This window comes from Pundamilia nyererei, unplaced genomic scaffold (assembly GCF_000239375.1).
Source record: "Pundamilia nyererei isolate P.nyererei 1_Seehausen unplaced genomic scaffold, PunNye1.0 scaffold00068, whole genome shotgun sequence".
Lineage (NCBI taxonomy): Eukaryota > Metazoa > Chordata > Actinopteri > Cichliformes > Cichlidae > Pundamilia > Pundamilia nyererei.
Genome location: NW_005187469.1, coordinates 1,051,670 through 1,069,266, shown reverse-complemented (window position 1 = coordinate 1,069,266; position 17,597 = coordinate 1,051,670). Strand labels below are relative to the sequence as shown.

The following is a 17,597-nucleotide window of genomic DNA, read 5'->3' as shown; positions in this document are numbered from 1 at the left end:
GTTTACGACCCTTTGGTCAGCAGGAGGTCTAACACACAAACACACACACACACACACACACACATTCTTACAGAAGTTCACACATATACATAAAATGCTTTGTCTTAGAACCAAGGGGGCGTGGCTTTGTTCTGACGTGTTTTGTGTGAACTGTCTAGCAGGTAGCAGGAGGAGGTCAGATCTGGGGGTCAATTTCGTGGTGGACACAGACGAGGCCTCCCTTGCGCAAATAATCGATCGATCGACTGTCTTGTTTTCTTCATGATGAATAAGTCTCTAGAATTAGCGGGGCTTGTGGAAACACAGACCCAACAGATTCTGTACATCAAATGATATTTATAAATCTCTTTTTTTTTTTTGACATTTTTATTGATTTTTAATCTATTGCTTCCTGTGGGGACAGTTCGTTCCTTCTAGTGTCACACGATGCCTTTTCTATAATGTAACAGCTTCCTGAGTCTGGAGCAGAGTTTTTAAAGGTTGGCATTTTTCATTAGTTTTCATTTTTGTTTTGTTTCCAGTTTCCCAGAATGAGTTACAGTTTCACTTTAGTGTTTTAATTAGTTTCAGTCTTAGTTTGAGTTTCATTTATGTTAATGTGGTTGGTATTTGTCTTTGACAAGATTTAAGAATTTCAGAACAGGTATTTCCAAACCACTGAAATGAAATGCCCCCAAGGACATAAAGTTTGGTAGTCATTATTGTGACTGCAGAGTGTTGTTCAGTTACAAAGAGTCTGCTAATTTCAAGTTCGATTCAATTCAGTATACATTTTATATAGCACCAAATCACAAAAACAGTCGCCTCAAGACGCTTTATATTGTCAGGTAAAACCACAAAATAATATAGTGAAAACTCCAACAATCAGATGACCCCCCTATGAACAAGCATCTGGCGACAGTGGGAAGGAAAAACTCCCTTTTAACCGGAAGAAACCTTCAGCAGAACCAGACTCAGGGAGGGACGGCCATCTGCTGTGGCCAGTTGGGGGTGTGGAGAGGACAACAGGACAAAGACATGCTGTGGAACAGAACCAGAGATTAATAATAAATAATGATTAAATGCAGAGTGGTGTATAAACACATAGGGAGTGAAAAAAGCGAGCGAAGAAGAAACACTCATCATGGGAAGTCCCCAGGAGCCCAGACTGATTGCAGCATAACTAAGGGAGGATTCAGGAGCAACGTGCTCTAATGGGATGATATGGTACAATGAGGTCTTTAAGATTTTGCCTAATTATCCAAGACTTTGTATGTGAGGAGAAGGATTTTAAATTGGAAGGCTGGATTGAACAGGGAGCCAATAAAGAGAAGCTAATATGGGACAAATAAGCTGTCTCTTTACCACATTAGTTCATGATGTTAGCACCCTAATCTTCAGTTATTAGCACAGTTATTACGCAGCTCTGAAGCCCATATGGAAAAGATATATATAAATCTTATAAAGTTTGTATCTGTCTTGTGTGAAACTTGTATGAAAAGCATATAAGAGTGAAAACAGATATAAGATCCCTTGAAAAATTATATAATGAAACTTGTATGTTTTGGATACTTACTGAAACAATATATGAAAGTAATGAGAAAGTGGCCACTTTCATGAGTAAATCATGTAAGTTTCTACTATTTCTTTTCCATATGGGGAGTATAGAACATCTGGACCAACAGAAAAGTTGTTTTCATCAAAAAACAAACATGCTGATCTCCTTTGTCTTCTATTCAATCTGTTGTTTTTCACCAGTTTATACGATCAATACCATTAAACAATTTGTCACAGTGCCTGTGTTGTGGTCCAGTGAACTGTTCCAATAAAATCTAACCAACGGCAGTCACAGATGTCAGACAAACTAGCTCGAGAGTAAATATTCATTTTTCTGTTGCAGTGACTTTTAGCTCTTTAGAACACATGTCAGGTTTGCTCTTTAAGCACAGCATGACTAAGAGTTGACCACGAGCAAGCCACACCTGCACGTTACAATATGTGTGATTGCCACAGTGTGCGCGCGTGTGTGAAAAAGCCACGTGAACTGACTGTGTGAGCAATGTGGGTAGAAAGTACGTCACATTTGTTTTAAAGCACCCGAGGGAGACTGAGGGTGCGTGGCTGGTGAAAAGAGAAAAACAGAGTCGAAATGCATGTTAACATGCCCCAAGAGCACCCTGGGGATTCATTGTGAGTGTGTCTGTGTGCGCGTGTGTGTGTGTGTGTCACAACATTTACGGTTATGACAGTTGGGCTCAGGTGTGGCAGCAGGAGCAGAGACCAGTGCAGCAGGTCTCTGGGTTTATGTTTAAACAGCCTGCAGAGACAAGTTCAGCTCACCAACAGCGGTTGTGTGGTCACAGTTGGAGAGACACTCATATACATACACATTTGTGGTAAATCAAACTAATGTCCCTAATTTTCAGCTACATATATCAAGAATAACTGAAAATGTGACAAATGTGAATCTAAAAACATCTCTACTCTCAGGTAACTGAATACCTGCAGATGGCAGGAGAAATACGCTGCGACTGAACAAATGAACTCTTCTATTTATTTAGTTTTTAAAAATCGGTCAACTTTAGCAGGCAATTTAATCGAACATCTGCCACGCAGGTTGTGGTTGTGCAAGAACATTTTAGGGGTTCATATGAAGATTATCCCCTTACATCATTTCAGTTTAATCTGCAAAAAATCTCATTTTAATATTGTTAAAAGCAGCCAGATTTGCTCAGCCTTACAGACCTTCAGACAACAACTTCTCCTGCATCTAAATAAAACAAAAAGAGCCGACTTTTGAAATACGTTGATATTATCGAGGCAGCAGATCAGTTCTGTGGAAGGCGGGTGAGTTACTATACCTCGTAAAAGTGGAAGACTTTGTGTAACTGAATCTAAAGCAGAGAAAGGTTAAGGTTCATGTTTTGGTGGGTTTGTATCAGGTTATATAAAGTATTCGGGGGGGGATAATGATTGTGTAACCACTGTTTAATCAAGTGTGAAGGCTCAAAGCATCTCAGTCCCATCTCTAATTACGTAGCCAAATATAATTCTAGAGACTACGCTTAGTTAATTGTCCTCTAAGAGGCCACTCTCATTAAAGTGTCCAGAAAAAGTGTTGACGTGTAAACAGACTTGGGAGAAGAGTGCTCGGTCCCTCATTAAGTGCAACACTGAGTAACGTATGCCTAATCCTAACCCTTTCTGTTTTGTTTTTTTTAAATAACATCACTGTTTGTTTCCAAAAGTTGATTCTGTTCATCTGGACGAAGCGTTTTGTGGGAGAAACGTTTCGTCACTCATCCTTCTTCAGTCTCAGCTGACTGCAGGTTTCCCCAATCTTATAAACAGTATATTTGCATAATGACTGAAACCAGCCCACTGAAGGGCAGTTTCTTAATCTTAATTATGCAAATTCTCATGACCATTGATCAGCAACCACTGACTAAAACCCACTGATCAATGGCCATGAGTACCATTCACAGAGAGTTGGGGAATGGCTGCAATCACAGCATTGTAAGATGGCGAAAGATGTACCCTTAGGCCCCCTCCTCGATTCAGAGATGGTCTTTCCCTTTTCACGTAAATGGCCTCCTTGACTCTTCGCTCAAACCAGCGTTCCTCCCTGTCCAGGATGTGTACATCCTCATCCTTGAAAGAGTGTCCACTGGCCTGTAGGTGTAAATAGACTGCAGAGTCCTGGCCTGACGAGGTGGCTCTTCTGGGTTGTGCCATCCGCTTCACCAGAGGTTGTTTGGTTTCCCCGATGTATAAATCCTGGCAATCCTCCTGGCACTTAACAGCGTACACTATGTTACTCTGTTTGTGTCGGGGGACCCGATCCTTGGGGTGGACCAATTTTTGGCACAGCGTGTTTTGGGGTTTAAAAGCCACAGAGACCTGGTATTTTTTTAAAAATACGTCTCAACTGCTCCGATACTCCTGACACATACGGGATCACTACAGGTTTTCACTGTTTGGTGGATATCACGAAAAGTTTGCCATAATCCTGGATGATCCTGCTTTTTGGCATCTTAGAAACACAGCTGTGGCCAAGCAAGAGCTAGAGAAGCTTATTCATGCTTTTATTTCATGCATTGCTCTTTTTCTTTTAGACTGTTTAGTTTAGTTCAGAATGCTGCGACTCAAATTTTATCAAAAACAGGAAGACAGAGGATATCAGCTCCCTGTACTGGCCTCCAGTAAAATACGGAATTCAAAGTATTGCTCACTGTTTATATTAGTAATTAAATGGCTTGGGTCCTACGTAAGACTTGTTTAATGAAGCTAAACAGGGTCATTTATCTGCACATAACTGGAACCAAGTACCCACTGAGGTCAGATCATCTCCAACCTCAGCCATTTTTTTTTTTTAAAAGAGGCTAAAATAAAGATTATTCACTGCTGCTTTGAATGAATCAGGTAGCTGTATCATGATTGTTAATATTATTTCTGTCTATTATTTTTTAGTTTGGAGTTGATCCTGTAAAGTACATTAAGGGATTGTAGTGTTTGAAAGGTTCTACTTAAGTAAACTTGCCTTGCCTAAACAAGTCGTTGAGTCTTTCAGCAGCGTATTTTACTTCATTGTCCTCAAAGTAATGATTATAAAAGGCTATCTGTGTATTGTTGTATTGAAGGACATGTTCAGACTGAAAGTCCTGCACACCAACCGCCTCCTTTTCCCCCTTTTAATTTCTCTCTTTAGTAAGGCACACTCATCATATCCTCTCCCATAATAAGGGCACTGATGCAAATACCTTTTGCATCTTGATTTGATTTAATTCAAAGTGATTTAACTGCAGCTCCACCCAGTTATCCAACCATCCATTGAACTGAGGCCCCGAGCTGGTGAAACTCCCAGTAGGCCAAATGTTATCAGTGCAACTTGATCTCCAGCCCTTTGTAATGAGAGGGATTGTTTGTGGGGAGACTTTAATAACTCCCGCAGCCTATTTATATCTTGTAAGTCACACACTGCGTATGACGCACTATAAAAGCACACGGGCACACCCACGACATGTGCCACAAACTTTGATAAAGGCCGTCTCGTAACTGTCTGCCAACAGTCACATTAAAGCAAAGAAAAAAAATACTTTAAGTACGTTTTCATACAGTGGGTTATCTATTAACTCTAGATGTGACAGCAAACAAGTTTGCACAGTGAGATAATGCAGCGAACCAACAACAGTCTGGTGATATGTTCACAGACCGAGAGTGTGTATGACACCAACAGGATGGTGTTATAACGTAGCAAGAATTATTTTAGTAAATTACCCATGTCTACATATGTTTAGTCTACTTGGCTTTAAGCTGATTAAGAGCAACAAGATGTCTTGAAACTAAAAGCTTTCCTTCTAATTATCCCTAGCGGAGGACAGCTCTTTAGAGCCAACAAGCCACACGGGTAAACATGGGGGAAGAAAGCTGGAGGAGCAGCTGGTACACAGCAAGGAGGAGGAGGGATGAGACAGCAGGAGGAGTAAATGATAACGCAAGACCAACGTGGCGCTTGCTTTACTTTCGCAAATGTTGCTGATCCAGTACCATTTGTGATGAACGTTTGTTCATGCGGCGGTTTCCTTAGAAATGTGGAGAGCACCATTAACACAGCATTGCAAATACTACACTCACAGGACGAGGTACTATGTCTGAAAATCCTTCAATGATGTTCACAGAGGAGGGGACCTACGTAGCTCTTAAATAAATACGTTTTAAGGAAGTCTTACGAGCAAAATTGTCTAGTTGGTCTCGTTTAAGAGAGTTAAACCATCATAACCAGCTCTCTCAGTAGCAACTGACTCCAAGATTAGCATCAGAATATTCAGCCAATGAGGGGAATTGTTTGACAGACATCTGTATACATTTTTATACAGATATTTGGTGTAGTATAAACACAACTGTCAGAAAGATTACTTAAAAAAAAAAAATCAGTTTTCCGTATAATGTCATTAAGAGTCAAACACAAAGCAAAAACAAAACGAGTCACTTGTAGCGATGAGCGTGCTTCACGGTACATAACAGATTTGAGTTTAAGCTGACTGTTCAGCTGACTGGGCCACAAATTTACTATCTTTGTTTGCTTTCAGGGTTCTCGTAGAGATGTTTTTGTGCTAAGGGGGCTTTTCAGTGAGAACACTCCAAAAGCTCTCTGTACACTCGCTTCTTAGCCTAAAAGATTACCTATCAGTTAACCACTGGCTGGTGAACACATACAGACAGATACTGTATTCCTCAGGAGTCAGAGAAGAAAAGCAGAGCTAAAAGAGTGAATACTGGATTTACACTTGCCCCTAAATGGGTTTAGTTAGGTTTCTAAAATGAATGTAGAGCTGAATACACAGTATTGTGCAAAAGTCTTGAATCACCCTTTATTTCTTTATATTTTTCGTCCAAGGAGCTGGACATTCTTGGAATTTTTAACTGGTCCTGAGCAACAATTCTCCAGGTTTTCTGAAAATCTTTTCTTTGGACATCGGCTGCTTTTTCACAGATTTCCAGTCCAGCCCTTTTGTTCCTCAGAGGAATGTGTTTTGGTTTCTTATTCCACCTAATGCTGACCTATGAATCATTCAAGAATAAAAAGGCACCCAATTCAAGGGATTAACCAGTGTTATGTGTACACATAACAGACAGCTTTGCAAAAACACATGTTTAAGCAGTATTTTAAGCACCTACTAGCATCCAGTCACAAAAACACATAGTTCCCCAAAATTAATAAAATGACAGGCATAAAACAGTATTTTTGTGTCAACAAGGTGATTTCCAAAGCGCCGTTAACTAAAACCACAGAAGCACAAAAAACTGTAAACTAGGTCCAAATAAATGTTTATAGATTAACAGTATCTGAAAGTCATGTCCTTGAGAAACAGCAACGACCTGACACAGGACCAGAGATCTGATCCTTCAGCTGACCATCCTTCCACCTCAATAGTGAAAGGGTGGCTGTCAAAATGCCTTTCTTGAGGAAGAGAGAAAGAAAACTGAGGGATGCCAAATTACACAAGAACTTCAGTCTTAATGAGAGCCATCTGTAGAACACAGAGGAGGTTAAGACTGCATTTCAGCCAGTGGTGCTGGAGATCTTATCAAAGTTGATGGAATTATAAACACAGAAATCTACCATCAGATTTTGCAATACCATCTGTAAAGCATCTGATTGGTAACAGCTCCATTTTTCAGCATGACAATGATCGCAATTACACTGCCAATCCAGTAAATACTGTCAGTAGGGATGGGAATTGATAAGATTTTCGCGATTCCATTTTCGCTTCTGTTTAACAATTCGATTCTTTATCGATTCTTGTTTTTTAAAAAAGGAGCACACAGGTCGATTAGCTTAGAACTTTGTTTTATATCTTCTCTTTGAACAAGACAGAAATTTAGGAGTAACATGGCCTTACAAACCCAACAGTGAGATCTTAAGAGATCCACAGCCTACGGCTCTTTGATGGGGTGTCACGGGGTCCCCAGAATAAAAAAACATTGTAAATGTAATATATTAATAAAATAAATATTCTTCTGTAGCAATAACAAAGTATAACATAAATTATTCTGTAGCAATTGCACAAGAATAGTAACTTAGTAACTTTGCAAAAAAAGGCAAACAATTCCAATTAATTGAAACAGTGGGAACCGATTCTCTACAAGAACCAGTTTTTGATTCCCATCCCTAACTATCAGTCACGGATTGGCCTCCCCAGAGCCCGAACTTCAATATTATTGAAGTAATGTGGGGTCATCTTGACAGAAAACAGAATAAAAGAAGAGCTTTGGATGTCCTTCAAGAAACCTGGAGAACTATTCCTAAAGACTACTAAGAGAAATTACAAGGAAGTTTGCTGTGCTTAAGAATAAAGGTGGCAACACCAAATATTGACTTTCAAGCTCATTAGTATTGTATAAACTCAGTTTTTTTTCCTTACATACTGTAATTTCATCACGATCATTATCACTGTACAGTAAGGGGGGGGGGGACATCATTCTGCCAATGCTGGCCGCTAAATTAGATGTCTGGCTGTCAATTCGGTCTGAAGACGTCTCACTTAAGTGCGCTACAGATTGCGACACCGATCATACGTTGCATCATGCTGAAACAAGTAAATCTTATCTGCCATATGAAGGTTTCAGGCTCTCCTGCAGGCACAATAGATGACACAGCAATCTGCCACCATCAGTCTCACATTCTGACATTTCTGCTGCTCATTTCCACCATTTCCTCGCAACACGTTCACCATCTTGCCGTCACTTTTTGTCATTTTAATGACCAATCATTGCACACTCACACACACCAAAAAAGTAGAGACCATAACACCCACAAAATTAAAATTAAAATTCTTGAACCCACAGTCTGACTTCTGGAAACTCCAGCATCAGCCTGTTATCTGTTTCTACAGCGTCACCACATCCCCACAGACCGTCCCCCCACACCCTTTCTTTTGTCCTAAACCACACGTTTATGTCAAATCACGGCAGATCTGCAGTGTTGGAGACACAAAGCAAACAAGTACACACAGACAATACAAAATTGTTTCTGGTAACAGTATTTCCACTTTAGTGCTATATAGCATTTCTGTATTTGCTGGTGTTTTCTTCTCTTTTTGGCAACGTCTCTAAAAGCTGCACATCCTTCTATGCAAAATCTGTGATGGTATTTTCTTACTTTGCTTGCTTTTTTGTCCATTTTATAGTATTTTCTTGACCCGCGGTGTACTGAACTCTCAGCACCACTTTCCAAATGTGTCCAGTCGACCAGATTTCAACCTGGCAGTGAGGCTGGCTTAAACAGAAAAAAATGATCAGCATATAAGAGCAATTTTGTGACTACTTGCTCAATAAACCCACATTTGTGCCAGAAACTCTGTTTAAAAAAGGTCAGATAAAATAATAACTCAAGAAGCCATCTTTTTGTTTAATAGGAAGCAAATCCCCCGGCTGCCCCATGAAGCTCACTCATACAGCACACAGCGAAGCATGCCCAGCTTATTCCATTAACTGATGGTGTATTGCTTTGTTCATGGACTGTTTACCAGCTGCCCCCCCGCTGTGAGGAAAATCACCAGGATTAAATTTCATATTGTGTACAGGAGGATGAGAGCATCGCTCGCTTAAGGATGGCAGCATGAGAGACAATCAGGGTTTGTGCAGGCCTGCACTTTGTTCATCAACATTCATGCCTAATGCTTACTATACAACGCATAAAACACTCCATTTCCTGATTATTTCTCCTCAGAACCAATCAAAACTCTAAAACTGCATCAGCTTAAATCTCCAAATATCTTGTCCTATTAGAGGAAGAGCGTATTTCCCTGAAACACTCTCCCTCCGGCAACACCAGAGATTACAGCATAATGCTCTCTGTTGATTTATTTTTCCTAAAAACAAAGGTCTCTGACCTTTAGACGCAAGTTCAGCGTTGGGTTTTAAATGCACCACAGTTTAAGGCAGATGAAATTATTTGGTTTATTTGCTATTCGGGTTCTTTCAGAAGGATTGTAACCTACACTTTAAAGCACAAATCCTTAGGCTAACATCACAGCAGCCATGCATTCAGTTGTCCGTCCCAATTCCCTGATTGTTTCAGCAAAGACTGAGTTTGTTCTAAATATATAAAGTGTCCTCTGGTAGGTTCAGAGACAGTTAACGTAACTGAGTGGCTGTTTAAACTGCACGGCAGGACTGACCGATGAGGCTGGGATCGATGTATGTGTCCCGAGGGGCCCTGGGCACTGCCATAATGAGGAAGGGGTCAGGGGTCGAGGTATGTCGAGTGCAAGGTTGCTGGTTTTGACAAGCCAGGCCGGGACCCAAATGAGCACGAAAGTGAGGAACTACTACCATCGTATAATGAAACTTCAAAGACTTGACATTAAAAAAAAGAGGTGGTATCCAACTTTAACGGATGCAGATGTGAGGGCAGAACTTCGGCATCTGTGGCCTGGGTTCATGCGATGAAAAACAGCCACAGGCAGTGAAATGTCTGTTTCATTTATGTTTTGACTGAATGACCCGCCCTGAGCCACTCACTCCTGATCACTCCGGCCCTCCCAGTTCTCACCCAGAAAGCTGGCGGAGGTTAACTGGCCAGGGGTGATAGGTGATGTCACAACAGTGTGTGAGCTCAGCCTCGCTGGCCTGTGTGCGAGCGTCTGGGGAGAAGGAGGGGTCCATGCGAAGCTGGAATGCAGGGGTACATCGCTATGAGGTCATGGGAATTATGGGATGTTTGCACAGAGGGAAGGCAAGATGTGAAACGAAGATAAAGAAACAGGGAGGGGGAAAAAATCCACGGACAGGAACGCCAGTTTACAATAGCTGCTGCGGCTCATCACATCTACCAAGCACACAGGCAGGCTCTCAGTTTAAGAAAAACAAACACCTCCACCCAAAAAACTATTAACACTTCATATGTATCGGACTTTAATACCTTGCCTGAGGGTGGGCAGCTGGGCTGGTTGGTTAGTGAGGGTGTGGTCACTAACACGCTCCAACAAGGATGAGGAAAATAAACTCATAGTGAACTGAATGTGATCTGGGCTGCTACTGTCAGACAATGCAACCTATTGTACCGCTGCGGCCGTAGAGCCTCATCATCAGCACATCGCCCCGTGGTCCCTCTTCTTCCCTCCACTGTTGTGCCCTTGCAAAACTTTGCCCCCATCTGAAATGCTCCTATCAGGGCACCAACGATCCAAGCAATGAGCCAGTGCTATTAAAGCTCTTATTTTGTTTTCCCATCAGTACCAAACATGTAACTTACTGTAAGAAAACGCCCCATTTTTAGACGCTGTTAAAAGACTGATTTGCCTGCTAATGAGACGTTTATTGGCTCTTATGTGGTTCCTTTACACTCATTTCAACAGATCAACAAATTTGAGAAGTGAGAGGGACAAAATTATTTAATGCATGACAAAACTGAGAAGATCTTTGGCAGGCTGCTATAATAGGGAGAGCAGAAACAGAGCAACTGTAATAGTTGACAACAATCACACCCCATCTTATCTTAGAGACCCAATAACACAATCTCACACCAATAGAGCATTTTACTCTCCATTGGTGTGACATTGTGAGCTTACCTGTGGTTCCTAGAATATTTAGTAGAATGGGAGACAGACCCTTCAGATCTCAGGCCCCTCTTCTGTGGAACCAGCTCCCAGCTTGGATTCGGGAGACGGACATTATCTCTACTTTTCAGATTAACCTTAAAACTTTCCTTCCTGGTAAAGCACATGGTTAGTGCTGAATCAGGTGATCCTAAATCCTCCCTTAGTTTTGCTGCATTGACAGGTACGAAAGGTCTAATGTTAAAATGCCCAACTCTACAGGATCAAAAAGCAGGTTTAGAACCTGGTACAAAACAGCTGTTTTTTTAACTCTATGTGTAGCTTCTACCCTTAATAACATCTCTACTGTTCCTGAAATTATCCACCTGGATACTGGAGTTAGGGGCGTCACATTTTTGACAGATGTTCCAACTCAAACCACCACATGACAAACTGTCAAACTGGTTTGAATTTTCTAACGCTTCTGATGACACTCATTTGACCTTTGACTTCTCAGTAGAAACAACTAGTGTTAATGGTTTTGTAGATGCTATAAAAAAGGTCAGATGAGATTAGGCAGACATGCAGTAGAGCTGGTAGGAGGTTCTGATCATGTGTTACAAGCCTAAAAACAGAAACATTCATGCGAGTGAATACATCACATGATAGGGAGTACATGACCCCATTAGTCCACATTGTTTTATTAAACTGAGAGGCCTGCTATGAAAATGAATGTGGATATTAGCTTCCTCTCAGAGTCTCCGGTTTCTCAACAGTTCCTTGATGCGTTACTGTGGATTCTGTCTGCCTACATGGCCACGGGGCTGAGAAAAGTCTATTTTGTGTGCATAACTGTCTCCTTACGTCATTGTGAGGCTTATGGGAAGCTCTCCTATGCATTCCCTGGAGTGTCTGACTCTGTGTGTGTCTTTAAATATTAGACCTGAATGTGTGCTCATGTAAATTGTGTAAAAAAAAAAGAAAAAAAAAGAAGTTTGTCATTAATGAACAAATACAGGATTTTCAAAATTTTCCACGCAACAGATCCATCCACATACAAGAAGTGACACATCTCCCCTCGACTCCACTATTGTCCGCCTTCTAACCTTCGCAGGGAAGTGTGACGCAGTTGGATTCAGGCTTCTATTGGGGCTGTTTCACATGGTTTTCCTGTGGGGGCAAACAAGCGGCACACCAGGGGAAGGTTGTAGAGCTTCACTGCCTGCCTCTGATGTACAAAAATGGGAACTTAAGAGGGGGACTCCAGGAACTTTACACATCAAGACGTGTTTGCAGGACTTGTGGAGGAGTTCTGCGTATCTGAACAAATAAATCCTTAGAGAGGTGATAAGATAACTCAAGTTAAGTTACTTCAGTCTGTGTTGGTTAAAGATGAAGATTGAAAATGGAAACCCCATAAAATAAAAAAGAAACAGACTGATTTATGCATCAACTAGGAAGCCTGGTGACCTGCCATGTCCTGACTACACAAAGGTGTTTTACTACCTAGGACAAAAGCTACAAACTTTAAGGTAATGTACCTTAGTAGCCATTAGAAATAAGGCTCAAATATTACATGTGTCTGTTTGAAAAACAAGTGAAGAAGTTTAAAAAATAATAAAGAAGAGGGTTAAGGGCAAAAATAAACATCAATGAAATCAAAAGAAGAAAATAAGACCTTTGCCATGACTTGATACAGTTCTTATGTCTACTGACTACTACATAGATTTAGTCATACGAACAGCTTCCCTTAATACACTGGAAGCAGGAAAAAAACTAGTATTTCTTTGTGTCATACAATTAGTGCTGAAGAAGTTGGACAAGTGCTGAAACCCTGCATCAGCACATATAAGGTAAATTTAGAGATGAATGCCCCGCAGACCGCTTCCAACTGATGCACCCGCTCCATGAAAACATGAGGAAGTTCCACCAGTACATCATCATCAGCTCCTGTGGACAAAAGGGGGTTTCCAATTCTGCTGAAGCGGTTGCCACTTAAAGTAGCCTCTCCCTTTTCAACTTTACTGGAAAAGATCAAAGACCCAAGTCCATGTCTAGATCTCCTTCTGTTTTCCTTCTTTTACCGACCATCCTTCTCCATAGACTCCAAATCTCCTGAGACCATGATAAAAACGAAACGTGTACACAGCAGACCAGAGAAATATCAAACTGCTCTTAGTGCTGCTGTTTGCCTCCTGATTATTGGAGTCTTGCGATATTCTTAGAAAGAAAAACATAACCACATCTTTTGTGGGAGGCAGAAAAAACATCTGGCTTTAAGCTGTAGGCGCTCTCATTAGGTGGTTGATTCAAATTTACAAATTCCAATCAATGGCACATCTCGCACATTGGTCAGCGGAGTAGGGGAACCAAAATTAGACCTATCTGTTTGGCATAGTACAGAAAAAATCTATGCCAAACAGACTGGGCAGATAGTTGTTTACCCGGTGAGGACGTCTGACACAGAGTGCGTGTATTGGCACTTTAACGTCAAGGACAACGAGGCTAGAATTGGTTAAAGAGGCAGAAAGCTTTTAAAAGCAGTCACATAATACGGTGTAGTCAAGCAGCATAATTAACTGGGCTCATTTTCCTAAAGACACATGCTGGTGCTCATAGCTTCCTGACACAAATAAAAGGGGGAAATCTAATAAAGTCGCTGTCTTTGTAGCTAACAGTCATTCTTAGACTAGTCTCTTGATGAATTAGACTTGATATACCAACACAAACATTTGAAAGTTCTTTTCCTAAATGTTTTGTATCCAAATCCCTTTTTTCCTTGGAAAATGCTTTATCCTTCAAACCAACCTTTACTCTGTTTTTTGTTTGTTTCCCTTCTGGCTTTGAGTAGTTTTAAAGGAGTACTATTGTTAGAAGCCTTAAAAGTGACATGATCGTAATACAAAGAAGCAATTCTCTTGTACTTACTGAACTTAAAGAATTTTTTTTAGCTTTTCTTTTTGAAAGGAAATTGCAGAAACAGTTTTACATGCTGTAATAAAACACTGAAGCAACACATTAATTAATTCATTTAATGGGATACGACATTACAATCACAAGACAAATCTCTTGACCATAGATCTGTGATAAAGATACGTGTAGCAACTTACACACTTTAGCAACTTTACTTACTGTTTAATTAAATCAATTTAGTATCCATACCCCTTTCCATCAATTTATCATGCTGCTTTTTTAAATTTCCCATCTCACAAACACAAGCTGCTCTGACTGAATGGTATCTTTACCCGACCAGACCTCTCAGACTGTGGCACCCAGCCGCTATCCAAGCCACATAGCATCAAATCCCTACGTCCATATAGTGAACCCCTCTGGCCTGGCTGTTTGATGGGACCACAGGAACTCTGTATTTGGCCTACTAACAGTCTCTTGTTTTATTCCTCTTTATAGGGGTTTCTGAATTGGAAAGTAGTCTTTGGGGATTTAATCAGAATAGCTACATGAATGTTTCTTAGATGATGTGTCTCAGGCTTCTCCTACTGTGGGCAGACTCAGTAAGGACACAATGGAGAGAGCATGTCTTTCAGCTCACTTGGAAATACTTTAGTATGTCAAAAGGAAGGAGGCGAGGAGGTGGCTCTTGGCATCTATTAATTGGATGGTTGGTGGTTCCATGTCTGGCAAGATCCTAAGCTCAAGTTCCTCTTCCATTCATCCATCAGAGTGTGAATGTTACACAGAAAGCACTTAAGAATGTAAAAAGTGCTTGTAAGAATGGGTGAATGACATTTGTTGTGTGAAGTGCTTTGAGTAATAAAGCAGAAAAGAGCTATAGGAGAACCAGTCCATTTCCCATTTACCTCCTGTAAATGTGGATAACCACCTTTGTGTGATTGCTTAGCCTGATGATCCATGTTAGTGTAAGTGAAGCTAGTTAAGAGAAAAAGCTGTCTTGGGTTTATTGAACTTCCCTCATAGTACAGGCCCCATGAGCAACAACCTAGCTACTGGAGGAAAACTACAAGCTTTGTCACCAGGTAACCCTCAAAATCCAGTGAGAGCACGAGTTCTCATGTGTGCCTGCATCCATGAATGCGTTTGCAGATCAACACACCTTATTTGGTTATAATGTACTGGAGGGAAGTGGCAGCATGGGTGAAATGACAGAATGTGGGCAAACAACATTTGAGTTTAGTCAACACTTTATGGCAACAGGAACTCGTAGACTTGCACGCTGGTTATAAATTTCATATTTCATTATTATTGCAAGCAGCCCACTTAAAACCGACTCTGTTCTGTAGCTATCACCTCTATTATCTTCTTCATCTTCTGTATTTTCACTTGCATACGTTCCAAACCTCTAATTACAGAGTAAACCAATGCCAATTTTTCAGCCGTGAATAATTGGCATTAACGTTCCTAAATTACAAATAGGAATTCAAAGTAGTAGACAACCTGTACACTGACGTCATCTGCGTGACGACACGGACACACCCATTTCTCAGCTGCACGCAGCTCCAGGCTTGTACATCAGCTGACACACAGCTCTAAATGTCAACAGCTTCTCAAATCCAGTCTGTATGAATCTCATAAAACTTATCTGCCCCCTTCATGTTCTTCAGTTTCAGCCTAGATGACTTAAAGCAATTAACTCATTACCTAAACACCACTTCAGGAAATCATGTTTCTCTTTAACTCAGCACACACCTATTCCCTGTAAATGCAAACTAAGCACTCCTTCCTGTTTTGCTAAAGCATTCACATTCAAGTGATGCCTGAAGGCAGCTGGAAATAGTGAGTGTTGTTTTACAGCAAACACCAGTATTGTGCCTGCATGCACCTGCCTTTCCTATATACACACACACAACACTATGAAAGCAACAAAGCTTTGGACAAAACAAGCTTCACCAGGTCACAGCAAACAGCCAAACAAAGCAAGGTGCAGGAGATCTCTGCACAAGCTCTTTGCAGGACCAGACAGTGGACCCATCATACATTATTAACAAGAAGCAAACTATCCATTTCCACTTATACTGACAGGTTGTTGGTTCTTACAGTGTGGTACGGGGGCCACTAATGGCCTCCAGCACCAAGCCACCACCAATAATCAATTAAGATAATAGCAATCACCAACTACTAATTTTTCACCAAACAATTGATTGGGAGACTCGAATGTCAGAATGAGCTCATGTTTCTGAGCTTTGGAAAACCCATCTTAGGCTCTAAGATCCTGTGGAAATTTGTGCCAAATTTTAACAAAACATGGGTCAGTTAAATCCACTATTCTCGTTACATTTGTAGGGGAAAACTTTCTATAAAAAAACAATACTGCTTAACTTAAAAAGTTAAAACAGCTATTTTGGCTTCACACAACTTATGTCAACAGAAATGTCTGGATTTCAAAGGATGAGTATCTGTGAGCCAGTTTTGGCTTTATTCAGACCACGTTTGCAGGCTTCAGGACATCCAACTTGATAAAACTTACTTGAATGGAGTCGTTCGCCATGGCTGTCCCTGTTGCTGCCTTCAGTCCGTGCAGATTCACGGACAACTTGTGCACATGTGGGGATTCGGCCCACAGATGAACGCGATGTCTCCTTTCTTAAGGCAATAAAATAAGAAAAGATACTCGTATAGGCCTGCGAGTCTTATCTCAACTTCAGGCAAATGTGTAATAACACAAAGGCAAACAGTCAAGGGGTAATCCGCATTGTAGGTCCGCCTGTGGCCGCGCCTGAACTGATCCACCCTGTGTTGTTTAACCAGCGTTAGCCCCCACTCCACTCCACGAACAATCAAAACGGCTCCACCGTGTGTGCGCGTTTTAACAAGAGACACAAGTCATTCAGATAACTGCAAACTACTGAGCTCCGCAGTCATTCATCACCATCCTCTTCTGTGAGTATCTGCCATTCAACAGCTAAAAATCCAGCAGCACGTCCCTGCTGAACGGTCACATCCACAGCCGACATGAAACCAGAGGAGATCCCCCGTCTTCCCTCTCCCCAGCTCCCGGTTACATCCGTGAACACGCCTCACAGCCTCCTCTCTCTTATCACATGCCTTACAAGAAGAAAAAACCCGCCTGTCAGTCCTTCACACAGCCGCAAACCCAGGACAGCGGGAAGCTAACCTGGGCGTTACACATCCCACTCTGGGCTCAAGTCAAAAAACACCACAAAAGAGCTCCTTCTTTGTTTTGCCGCTCGAGATGGACAGCCTCACCCGCCGTGAGACATCCAGGCAGCGGTTAACTGACGGCAAAGCGGCAGCACGCAACACTTGTACGCGAGACCCCGGCCGCGCGCTCCCGACGCCCTTCCAAATCGACCGGGCTGCTCATTGGTCCAGAGCGGGGCAGCGGGGGCGCGCAGGATAGGTCATGTGACATGCTGCAGCGCTGCTTGTTACCTTGTAATGAACCAACTGTTGAATTTGTAAAGCACGCAGAGCCTTTACCTGCCTCATGGTGATTCTATTCAGTAAATACACACATATACATAAACAGAATAGATCTACATCAGTATGTATAACAGCCTGTCTCACCGAAAAATGAAGAATAACAACCGCAGTACAACTTCAGCCTGAAGGTACCTGATTATTATATATTGTTTTATA

General features: G+C 41.4%; 1 protein-coding gene across 1 annotated transcript in view; it reads right to left on the bottom strand.

The window, feature by feature from the left end:
- pkn1a (protein kinase N1a) overlaps window positions 1-17,281 on the bottom strand; it is a 64,036-nt gene extending 46,755 nt beyond the window's left edge. The window contains exon 1 of the mRNA XM_005736247.1: window positions 16,465-17,281. Coding sequence (XP_005736304.1) covers window positions 16,465-16,485 — 21 coding nt within the window. The 5' untranslated portion in view covers window positions 16,486-17,281. The remainder of the gene's footprint in view (window positions 1-16,464) is intronic.
- Window positions 17,282-17,597: the final 316 nt, after the last annotated feature.